At 31.5% G+C, this 12297-nt stretch overlaps 1 protein-coding gene across 5 annotated transcripts in view; it reads right to left on the bottom strand.

Moving 5' to 3' along the window:
* The window catches only part of LOC118187586 (CUGBP Elav-like family member 4), a 927242-nt gene that overhangs the window by 119931 nt on the left and 795014 nt on the right, over window positions 1-12297 (bottom strand). For all 5 annotated transcript variants that reach the window (XM_085827228.1, XM_085827240.1, XM_085827235.1 and 2 more), the window contains one exon: window positions 1468-1634. In XM_085827228.1, the coding sequence (XP_085683354.1) occupies window positions 1507-1634 (128 nt within the window). In that variant the 3' untranslated portion in view covers window positions 1468-1506. The remainder of the gene's footprint in view (window positions 1-1467; window positions 1635-12297) is intronic.

A 12297-nucleotide genomic window follows, 5' to 3' on the forward strand; every position in this document is an offset into this window, starting at 1 on the left:
ATCCTTTCAAAAATAACGCTGTTTATTTGAGGTTTACACATACTATATGCATGTAAACATAATGGGTATATTCAAGCATGATAAACAGAACTGCAAAGCTGAAATTGAATAATTTTTTCTTGCTCAACAAATTGTATATTTTTATTAAAATCCAAAATTTCTTGTTTTCCATCCCTACTTTGTATCCTTGTTATAAAGAATCGCAAAAGAAAGATGAGAAGTTTTAACATAACTCTCAGTTATGAATGCCTCTTACATTTCTGGAAGAAATGCATCTCAAAGGAAACACAAACTAATGTATTTTCTTATCCATTTGTATATAGTATGTTTTTACAGGAATGTAACTCTAATAATACAATATTATACCAAATAAAATTTGAAATAGTTTTTAGAAACGGTAGCGAAGGACTTCAAAATAATCTTTTCATGTCATTAGACTATTCGAAGAAACTTTTTATATTTTAAAATTTTCTTTTCGAATTAAAAAAATTACTTTTTAGAATATGTTTACAAACATTTGATACTTACGTGTGCAAAGCTTTTACAGTGGAATATTTATTCAAATTCAAAAGTCTTCATAGAATTAATATATGAGATATAAAAATATACTGATTTTCGTTTTCGCTGAGGAAATTGTTATTGTACCTGAGAAATTTTTCAACATTAGTTGGAAATTTGAATTATTCAGAATTATATATTATGTGTTTGCCTCTTCATGCTAAATAAGAAATAGTTTCTGTTTACTCTTATGTATATCGCGCTCTTCTTATAGTTTATTCTTTAGAATCTTTGCTATCTCACGAACTCAGTTTTTGAAATTAGCTATCGCCTTGCAATCAGAGAAGATTTTTATTTGCTAAAAAATAATGTTAATAAATCTTGTCATTATTCTTTTTCATTCTTCCATCAGTTACAAAATTGCTCGGAATCTCCAGAATTTCAACTTTCAGGTTATTTCTCTCCTATTAGCAAAATTCAATATTCATTTCTTGAAAATTTCACTCTAATTTTAATTCAAAAAGGAGTTTATAAATATTTTTTTAGTATGATTTAAGATACACTGGTTAAACTAAAGGAATTTTCAAATTTTGTGTCAAGGAATTCGAATGCTATTTTCAAATACAAGGAATAAGCAAAACATATATTGCTAATCTAATCTAGACTTTCAGTCACAAATTTGGCTTTAATTGTCTGAAAAGTATCGAGAAAGGTTCTTCAGTTAGTAAAATGTATTCCCTTGAAGCTTTTGATTGTCATAAAAGTTTATCAAAGTCTAAAAAGTCCTTTTTCATTACAAGTAGTACTTAATTAATAACAGGATAAGCTACGTATTATAAATGGGTGATTCCTAAAAAAATTTTGTTTTTAAACATTACAGCGAATAATTATGGCATTAATGCTTGAGACTAACAACACTGGCCGTGAAAATCTCTGGCATTTGACTTTAATGGCCATGCAAAAACTTACCTTTATTAGGTAAGGATCGGTAGAGGTGGGCAATCGACGCTAATACGGCCTGTTGGCGTCCTTGGGGCGCTTCAGTTGAACCTTGAGACGCTTCATTCCTATCTGGAAGCCATTCATAGCCTGGATGGCAGCCTGGGCACTAGCGGGGTTGTCGAAGCTCACGAAACCTTTCGGATACAAAAAGAAAATTAAAGATAATTCACAAAACTTTAATCTTTGAGAAAAAAAAACAGCATGATAACATTTCATACATTCAGTCGCAATGGCTTAAAATACAGCTACACCAGCATATTACTACAGCGATCGTTACATTCTGAAGATTTCAGAGCTTTAGCTGGCAAATAAAAAAAAACACGTACGCTTCGAACAGGTGCGCAGAAGCGAAAAGAATATTAATATTTGCATCTCAGGAAATGAGAGCTTAAAATGTAAGAATGACAGTAATATGAATACTCATTGATCTATAAATATGGTGTTTTACAGACAGAGTTGTTAATGTGAATGAATTTTAAAAGTAAGCATCTTCAAAGTATGGAGTGTGGTTGCTCCAGTCATACTGAGCGCCGCCTGAGATAACCATTGACCTGACTGGCAAAAGAGAATATTTCTTCCGTATAAAAATATAAATCTGAATTCATATTTACAATACTTTTACTGAGATAATCAAAGTAAACTTGTAATTCATTTACACATTGACTTTTCAATGTCAATTTAAACTGCTTTGAAATATTATTTTTAACAAGTACATACAAACTGCATAGTAATATGCTTACATTACAATAGTTTTGCTCTTATAGTCCTGTTACTATTCTACGCAGTAAGCTATTTTCTAGTGTTGATTTTCAGTTGTTGTAGTATTTTGATTTGCTATTAAAAGCTTCATTCATACTGTTGTAACGTTTTGAATAAACGTTTGAAGCATTTCTGAAACCGCTTTTTTTAGCAGCTCATTCTCTTATGTTAAGGGAATTTCTATCTAGAAAGTAAATATTAAAGAATTGAAAACGCTCTGTTTCTTCTGTCGTGAGAATTTGACACAAAAAAATGACTGTCCATTAAGATTTGTGTCAACAAGTATAACTAAAATACTCATAGATCCCTTATAATTATTTCATGAATATACTGTCAGAGTGATTGCTTTCAGAGAGGTAGCAACGAACACCACTAAAAAACATTACTCCAGTATTCCCTTCTGAAGTCCGCCGCTATATCAGAAATATTAGCAGTAGAAAGAGACCTGGACTGGATCACTAAATGACCAAGAAGTTGCCGCTAAAGGTGGTTTTCTAGCTTAAGATTATTAATAATTACTCTGAAACATGAGTATTACCTAACATTGTAGAAGGCAGTGGATCTTCTGTTCAAAAGCTTAATAAGCTTTCAACATCATCAAGCGGTCTATCAGCCTGTTATCATCCATAAGCAAGATTGACGAGGCTGCAATATTGACAAGACTGAACACATTCATTGAAGTTAGAAATGTTATTTCCCCACAGTACTTTGGATTCGGAAGGAATTTATCCACAGCGCACCAGCTCTACAGAAAAATTATCTAATCTCCGATGGATTGCAGCATAAGAAGGCTACTGTTGAATTATTCCTTGACATAACCAAAGTTTATAATAGAGTCTCGTTGGACAGGCACATTCATAAATTACTCACCTTAAGGATCCCAGGCGGCATCACAAGCATCATTAAATCTTATCTAACGAGTAGAAACGTTTCGTTCCATCTCTAACACAGAATCCTCCCCTTTATTGGCTAACGTTTCAAAGGATTCAGTACTTGGGCCTAGGCGTTTTATTTTGCATGTGAATGACATCTTACAAACACCCAACAATACACTATCATTTTATGTAGATCCTGTCACAAAACGCGTTTCTTCGTCTAGCAATACAAACATAACAAAACTACATTCACTCATTTGAAACCTGGCTTACAAGATGGAAAAATGAGATAAACATCGACTAGCCTACTACAATACTGTTTACAAGAAAAAATAAAATTACTGCAATCTTCGTTTCCACGGAACCACGTTACTCTGGACTAGGTGAGTCAATTATCTCGGAGTGATTCCTCACTAATATCTTTCATGGCCCTCACACATACATTCTATTGCATAATAACAAAAATAATGGAAAAAATGGGAATTCCTCAGTTACAGTCTACCTATCACAAACTAAAGCACAACTTGAATAAAATTCGTACAGAAAATAGCGTTCCATTATCCAATTTTATAATTATTTAATTACCGCTCTCAGATAATGCTAAATGACCAACGGTCATATTAAATAATAATATGTGAATCACTCGTAATTGATAGTATGTTTGTGTATTTTATTCTTATCATTTCGTATTCTGAATATCACTGTATACTAGATATCTTTCTGTATCAACATTACCTATAGTTATCTCAGTTTCTCTATGTGCTTGTGTATCACATAGTAAGACCATTTTGATTTTGTGAATGCCTCATGTAAACTGTGCTAAAGATTTGTGATATCTCATCGTGTCTGAACTCCTACCTACACCATTCGACAGCTTTCTTTCCGCTCTTTTTGTGCACCTAAGATTGCGTTTATATCCTTAATTTCTTTGCTTATTGAAAAGTCTTCTTTTTATTATAAAGTTATTTCGGACTCTTTTACAATCCGAAATTCAAATTAGTGGAGATTTGACAAATCAGTTGAACCCAGCGTCGAATACTACAGTATTTATATCCTTCTTCCTGAAATATTAGTGCAATGAAAACGACTTCGATGGTATTGTCGAACAAATCTCCAATAAAGGGTATAATAATGTTTCAAAAGCTGGAAGAGCGTTGATGAAGTGTGAGGCAACTCAAGAGTAGTATTTTAAAGCCAGCTGGTGCTTAGATTGTTATTATACTATTAAATCTAGAAATACATCACCAGTGTCACAACACTTGGAAGCTACCTCATTTATGCTGAAAATTTAATCTACTTCTTTAAATATTGCTCTTAAGATCTTGTTGGTTGAGCAAAAATTCTCTATAAATTCCAGACACTTTTATAAATTACTTATTAACAAAGCTCCAAAATAGATACTGCATGCTACTTTAAATGAATCTGAAATATGTATTTATTTACGACAAACACTAAAACTACATAAATGCACGTATAAGCAAATAAATAATTAATTATTATTTTGAAAATAAATTCGTCATGAATTTAAAAGTAATTACACGCTACAGAAACATATCGTAAGCATCTTAACATTTATAGTAGCTATACTGGTATCCTTAGAAGCAACGTCTTTAAATACGCACGCAGTGGCAAATTCATGGTAGGCATCAACTGTGAACACTTCCTATACCATTTCTTAAATATCAGTGTCGTCGAGTTATTTTGAATAAAATGACTTTCTCTGCAGCAAGATATATCAAATAAATCTAGGTATAATTGCATGTTTATTCCAACATAAAGCTAATAAATGTGGCTTTTAACAAGATCAAAGCAGTTTAGTCCTTAGCATCCAAACATGGTGTGCGTATATTTAAATTATTCTTGGAAATGGAAATTATTGAACAGGAATAATCTGAGTTTTGAAATATTTGTTTTTTCAGCAGTGGTGTTTGCAACTGACATTTGCAAAATGCTGCTGTGATTCTTGGACGAACAGTAAACCCCTTAGTTCAGTGGTAAAAAGATTTACATTTGGTTTGCCTTATTTTATATATTGGTAAGGGACGCTGCTTATTTTGTTCCTTCTGCAAACATGCAGTTAAATAAATTTTAAACTATACACATTTTACAGCATATATATAATTTTAGTTTTTAGAAAAAACTGCCGAGTGAAAAAAGTAAATTAACGCCTTCGTCAAAAAATATTGTGGTCTTACTCGAAAGGAATCTAATAATATAAATCTCAGGCAATACATTCCATTCTCCTCAATTAGGATGTTCGTAATCATACTGAGTATGGTGCGGAGAGTAAAAGTCCTAATTTAAATAAAGTTCAACCTCGAAGTTGGAAAGTCTTTCCGCAACCATTTAGCTGAAGGATACATGTTCACTAAAGTCGAATAAAAAGAGGTCTTTCACTTCTTCAGAAGTGCTCGCAGCGAAGATACATAGGAGTACCTAGACGCTGAGGATCTGACGTTTTTCAGTTTCTGTCGTTTATTACGCTGGGGAGTCGTAAGTCAGTTATAAAGTCTGCTTCCGATATTGTCGAAATGTTTGTCTACTTGTTATTTGTACCTTGGATTTGGTTGCAAGTAGACTCAACAGGTGAACTTTAACACATAATATGTCTTTACATTTATGAACAGATTTATTATTTTTGCGGCAGTCATTTTGGCGAGCACCACGAAAACGGTATTAAAAAGCATATTATGTTTAAATAAAATTAATGAAAGAAATATATAGACGATTATAAGCTATATAATACTAAAGAATTTTATAATTACCGTTAGTCAGATTTTATTTTTGATGCAGAAGATAATCAGTGTAAAAATAGAATTAGGAATGTTGTAATCATGGTAATTATTATCTTATTTACTCTAACAATCGGCGGTCCACCAGCGCCCGAGCGGTAAAGTCGCTCAACACTGGTAGTTCGATCCGAGGTTCGAATCCCGCGAAAGGGCTGGCTGCATGGGTGTTTTCGTGGTTTTCCCCATGTGCAACATGTATACAAGACAGTTTTCCTTAGAAATTTCTCCACGAAGGCATCCCTCCCCTTAGGCAGATAGCCCTCGAGGCTTTGCCGTAATCAAATAACCTAACCTCATAATCGGCTCCTAGGGATTCAGTGTATGATTTAGAAACATCTGATTTATGGTATTAATATAAAATGTACCCACAAACAGGAAAGTATTTTATGCAAATAAAAAGAATATTATTGAAAGTGATAAGTCCTTTGAAGCAATATTATGATATTAGTGTTTTTATGTGTGCTTTTTAATGTGCTAGGTTTATCATTTACGCAGTCTTTTCAAAATTAGCATGTCCTGGGTATTTTTCTCCTCTCGATTTTCAAACGTAAATTTAATAGGAAAATAGGAGGAAGGAATACGCTAGTAAACACGATATGTGCCATTAGAAATATATTTTATTAAATTTTGACGATTGTTTAAAATATCAGCAACTGGATACTTCCTAGTTAAGAATCGAAGACAGGCGCCAAACCCTCCAGTTGCTTACCCTTCCTACCATAGAAAATCATATCTATAAATGCATCACAGGGAGTAACTGATATTACACCTGCAAGGAGGGAGATAGACAACTATGAACATAATTTTATCCTCTTGGATTCAAGTTGGTATCAACGACATGTCAGCTAGCTACAATAACTACACTACTAACAACGATGACACTTTGGTAATTATATAAACATTTATAAAAACATTTGTAAATTGTTATTAGAAAGTTGAATTGTTTTCAAAATGTTCTGCTATGCTGAGAAGTAAATAAGAGATAAATGAAGGATTTTACGCCTTGTCTTAGATTAGGTAGCAGTTTCTTTTCAGACGGAAAGTGTTATCTTTCATAAAATTGTGAAAATAATGACATGTTGTGAAAACAATGACATCTAATTTCAGGTTTAATACGCTCGTGAAATTAAATTGAAAATTATTGTAAATAAGGATGGCCAAATCGAATCTCACGAATCTTGAGCAAGATTTGAGATTCGTAAACTCGAATTTTCATGCCTTTTTGTGACTTAAATCTTTCAAATATCTTACTTTAAACTAGAGTTAAATGTTTGAACCTAAAAGTTTGAAAATATTAATTTTGATGTTTAATAAAAGGGCTCATAAAAAGAATGCTGTTATTAATTTCAGTGTGAAAAAAAATCTGAGTTATTATTCAAAATTTTTGGTCAAATTATCTTGCAAAAATAGACCTCATGATTCAACAATTTTAATTACATATTTCATTAACAATATTTCATTTATTTTATCGAATAAATTGTAGGTGTAATTTTAAATAGAAACTGTATCCTTAATCTTATTATTCATAAAGCACGGTTTTTAAATTTTACTTTAATAAATTTTACGATTAAGTATTAGTTGTTTTCTTTCTTATTTTTGACAAATTCGGGAACATTTTGAAGATTTGAATGCGGATTCCAAAAATATTTAAACTTTACCACTTTTCAAAAACTGAAAATTATAATCTTATATACTGTCTCAGTATGGGTCAATTATTTACTAATTTCACCAGCAAATAATTATCAAAAATTTGCCAGTTATTTGCTGTTTTAATATTTAATAATAATAAAACATTTCATTAAAAGAAAATTTCACAAATAAAGAAAAGTTATTAATTTTAGACGAATTTGCTTTACAAAAAGCGGATCAAGCTAGGCAAGCTTAACATAGTTTCAGTTATGAGAAATATTTTTCAGTCTGACAAAGTCTGATTAGGCAGAGTCACTAAAATATTTATCCATAGGCTCATAGGGAATATTTTTTCTAGAAATACGCATTTCAGTTGATTTATGGTTCCTAAGTTACGACTTCTACTTCGTATCCCAGACTATAAGAGTAGACACAAAAAACAATAAAATAAGCAATAAGAAGGTGCAGTTAAAACTCCCCAAACGGGGATTTTTCCGTCATTGTTTATGTCTGCATTTTATGACAGGGGAAAACTCTTCTCGGAAATCCTGATTAAAAATAACAGATACTAACATAAAATAACGTCAGTTCTAATACTCCCATTCTTTTGTGTTGGTGTAGGTAAGAGATATGGGAAAAATAAATTCTTAGAGCAGTGGTTCAACGGAAAAAGTTTTTCGCCTCTAAAGCAATTCAGCTGCTAAAATGAGGGACATTATGCGTCTATTCGTAAATTATGGAAACGTCCCCTCTTAGCAATTGAGATCCATTCTATCGGGGAGATAACGTATAAGAATGAATATTCAGAATTTCCCTAAATGAAGGAAATACAGGGGTGTGAATCAATATCATGGAAAACTTGACTGTAATGTGTATGAAGTTTTCATGGAAATTCGAATATATTCAAACTTAAGGTGTTATTGTTTCGATTTTATATTAGTTAGTCCCATTTTACAGATATCTTTCAATCTTGCGCAACAAGATGCATATTTATTTTCAATTTCGAGACTCGAATTCTTTGATCATTTATGAAGACTTTATAATTTCAGTCCATATATATGTGATGACCCATATAATCAGTCCATATAATGTTGATGGCACAGAACGTAGATCCATTTTGAAGAGGAAATTTGGCAGGCGAGTAAGATTAAATATTCAACTTTATTTCAATTGACATTTGCAGCCACAATTTACTTGGCCCTGTAATCGTGCCTATTAAAAAATATTTAAATTCTGAAAATGTTGCGACAGGAAGAAAGCAGCACTGTAGCTTCTAGCGCAACAAAGGTAGAAGCAAAAGTGCGCTATTAATCCCATATGTAGGCTCACCAAGGTTTTGCTTTAGGTTGCTTATTAAAAGAAAGGTTTTTTACAGTTTTCGAAATTTTGATTTCAGGTTCCGAATTAACTACGTCACCAGCGTTACACAAACTACGTGACATATACTGATCTAGAAACAACGCAGTCCAGAAAAGTCATTACTGTCTTTAGAATACAGAAAGGAAATATCTAAATTAAAAAGAGGAATGAAGGGGCTATTGCTAAATTAAATTATAAAGATGTATATATATCTTTTATCTTACTCACACACATGCATATATATATATATATGCTACCAAAGCTAGTTATAGCATGTTATTAATTGAACAATTAAATATATAATGCTCGAGTTATTATTTATTATATTATGCTGAAGCCAAATTTCAACTTTAAAGATACGACCAAGGCATTGTATATAAAATAATCTTTAAGAAGACATTATGGTTAACAAATAATTATTTCTTTTGCTTAGGAGTATTAGTGTGTGGCTTTGTGTATGCATCCTGTCATCTTAGAAACGTAATGATACAGTATCTAGGGCACTGCAGTGCCAAATGGGTTATGAAATAAAAGTAACACTATGACATTTGAGAATTATATTCTAATATTACATTAATATGACAAATGAAAACACGTCAGTCTTTAGAATTAGATAGCATTCGTTCTTAGTTTGTTATTAACCTCCTTCCCCAAGGAAAAAATTATAAGCATCTCGAAAGGATCAATCGCCTTCCTCTTCTTCACGGAGGAAATATAGTTTTAGTCACTATGTCAGAAAAACATTTTTTAAACGAACGAAATAAAAACAAGTAAATAAAAGTTTGCAGCAACAATAATGCCATTTATTGAAGAAAATGAGAAAGAACATTGAAGCAAATTAGGAGATAAGAGTTTAAAATTTTCGGCAGAAACGCCTAGATTGAAAAGTTAAATAAGACTGATAAACAGTGATGAAAATGGAAGATTTGAGGAAAATATTTTAAACAGAATTTAACCGAAATTTAAACAGTCAGTCAGCTCATCTAAAATAAAAATTAACAAACTGCAAATTTCAGTCCTGAATAGAAAGAAAACTACTTCAGACTTTCCAGTAAGAAATTTCTCAACTTCCAAAGTCACTATCAGATGTTATAATGAAAATCATGATCCCGAAGGTGTTCATTTTAAAGTCATTAATTCGGAGTAATATGCCAAACAAAATACTTTAACACCTCAGAGAGGTATTATTGTTTTCAATTATCACTTTTATCCAATAATAATTAGTTTTAATTTTATTGATTTAAATTAAAAATTTTAATTTTATTAAAATTAACTTTTTTATTCTAAAAGATCATGTAGCCAATAGATGAGGGTTAAGATTTTTCGTTTATCTCCATAGTACAAAAATGCGTTGTTCTTTAGTGCAGTAATTTTACCCGTGCCTCTTCATAATACTAATTATATATTTTATAATAGGTGTTATTTTAGAATATTAGTCAAAATCTAAATCATATAACATAGCGATTTCAAAATCTCAAATTCCTGCATATAATATTGTCTGCATAAGATCATCAGTGGCAAAGCGGAAAGACTGCTAAACACTGATAATTAAATCTAGCTTTTTGGATAGATTTCTGGCAAATGGATTTACTGCCTAAGTAATGTTCGTGGTAAACCTCATGGGCAACATGATTATGAGGTAATTTTTGTTAAAAATCCTACTATGAAAGCACCACTTCTTTAAGCAGACAGCCGTTATTTGATTCATCATAATGGACTGGATAGTAATAGTTATCTAATAATATTTTGGTATTTTCGTATTTATATCATTTTATATTAAAATGAATGCAGAAACAAATATGAATGCAGAAAAAAAAAACAGATCTTTGAAAATTGAAATTCTCTTTCTGAACAAAGTTTTAATTAAACTTAATAATAAAGAATATTACGGTTTTATCAGTTGCGCAGTTGGCTGATTAGGCATTATCTGTGATCCCAGTAATGTGTGTTATCTCATTGTGTTATCAGTAATTTACTCGTCATGCAGAAAGAGCGGTGCCCATACGTCCATCACGCAGAGCATTGCGTAATTCACAAAAAGGAAAGACCAGTATTAAAACAAAATCACAAGTAACCAAGTCTTGTATTAAGGGTGAATTTGCATTTTTAGTTTTAGACTGGCAATCAGCCTTTGCTAACCGTCATAGAGAACATGAAGCATTCGGCTGTTTAATACAAGAATGAGAGGACGATAAAATGCTGCCTTGCAGGTATCGGATATAAGTTTACTCGTTCTCTTCACAATACATAAAGTGTGTTACAATGTGCATTGTATAAATTCGACAACAAGGCCACATTGGGAACTAATAAAAATACATATATTTTTGAAGCATTAACGAACTTTTAAAATTAAGCAAACAGTTAGGCTTAGTTTGATACAGGTTTTGGAAAGAAATATGTAGATTTCCAGAAATATCAGACATACGTCGTTCTTCTTCAGAAACGAAAACACTTCCAAAACTTTCGAAAATTTTATTTGGTCCTCAAGAAAAATATAGTCTGATTACTTTTGAAATTATTCAAAATCTACACCAGTCCAGCTGCCTGATACCTGATTTTAAATTTGATATTTGCATATTTGTTTTTCATCTTGACTGAATGCACTTTTAAATGAAAAACTTTATTTTTAATTCGATCTGCGATTTGTTATAATAGTTTTGGATGGCATAAATTATAAGAAAATTGTACTATATGGAACGAGGTATAAATAAAAGCCATTGTGGCAGTGAAAGAAGATGGCAGTGGTTGAAAATGGATACATTATTCTTTTTGATCGTTTTAGATATAAATGGGACAGCTTAGAAAAATGATTCTGATAATTGTTGATTTTAAGATAATTTGACTCACCTACATATGTATGTGTAATTTACATGGATATCTATAGTACTTACTGGAGTTAAATCTATAATGTGCTATATTGTATATGTAAGATGATTTAGGTTCAAATTTCGCAAATGAGCTGGCTGCATGCATGCTATTGGGAGTTTTCTCTATGTGTAATGTGAACGCATTCTAATTTTTCTTAGAAATATACCCTTTTTTGTGCTTTGCCGTCTTCATGTAAACAAAGAAACTGTATGTGTGTGCATGCACGTATTTTTTATTTTATCAAATAAAAATATTAAAATTGGGGAACGAGAAATAAACAATCTTTGCTTAAAACGTTTTTCAGAGATAAATCAACGAATGATGGTATTGAGTTACTGCTTAAAATTCAAGGTCGAAGTAACTGTAATTTTATAGAAATTACAGCTTCGTAATTTTAGATCTCAAACAATGTTTTCGAAACTTATACACAGCCCCTTGGAAATGAGCTGGTCTTTGGAGAAACCAAGAATTGATGTTATTGGAAGTGGCGAACTGTTTGTGCGATAACATTATAT

This window comes from Stegodyphus dumicola, chromosome 1, assembly GCF_044657685.1.
Source record: "Stegodyphus dumicola isolate Sdum_Otavi_A_Nest chromosome 1, ASM4465768v1".
In the NCBI taxonomy this organism is placed as follows: Eukaryota; Metazoa; Arthropoda; class Arachnida; order Araneae; family Eresidae; genus Stegodyphus; species Stegodyphus dumicola.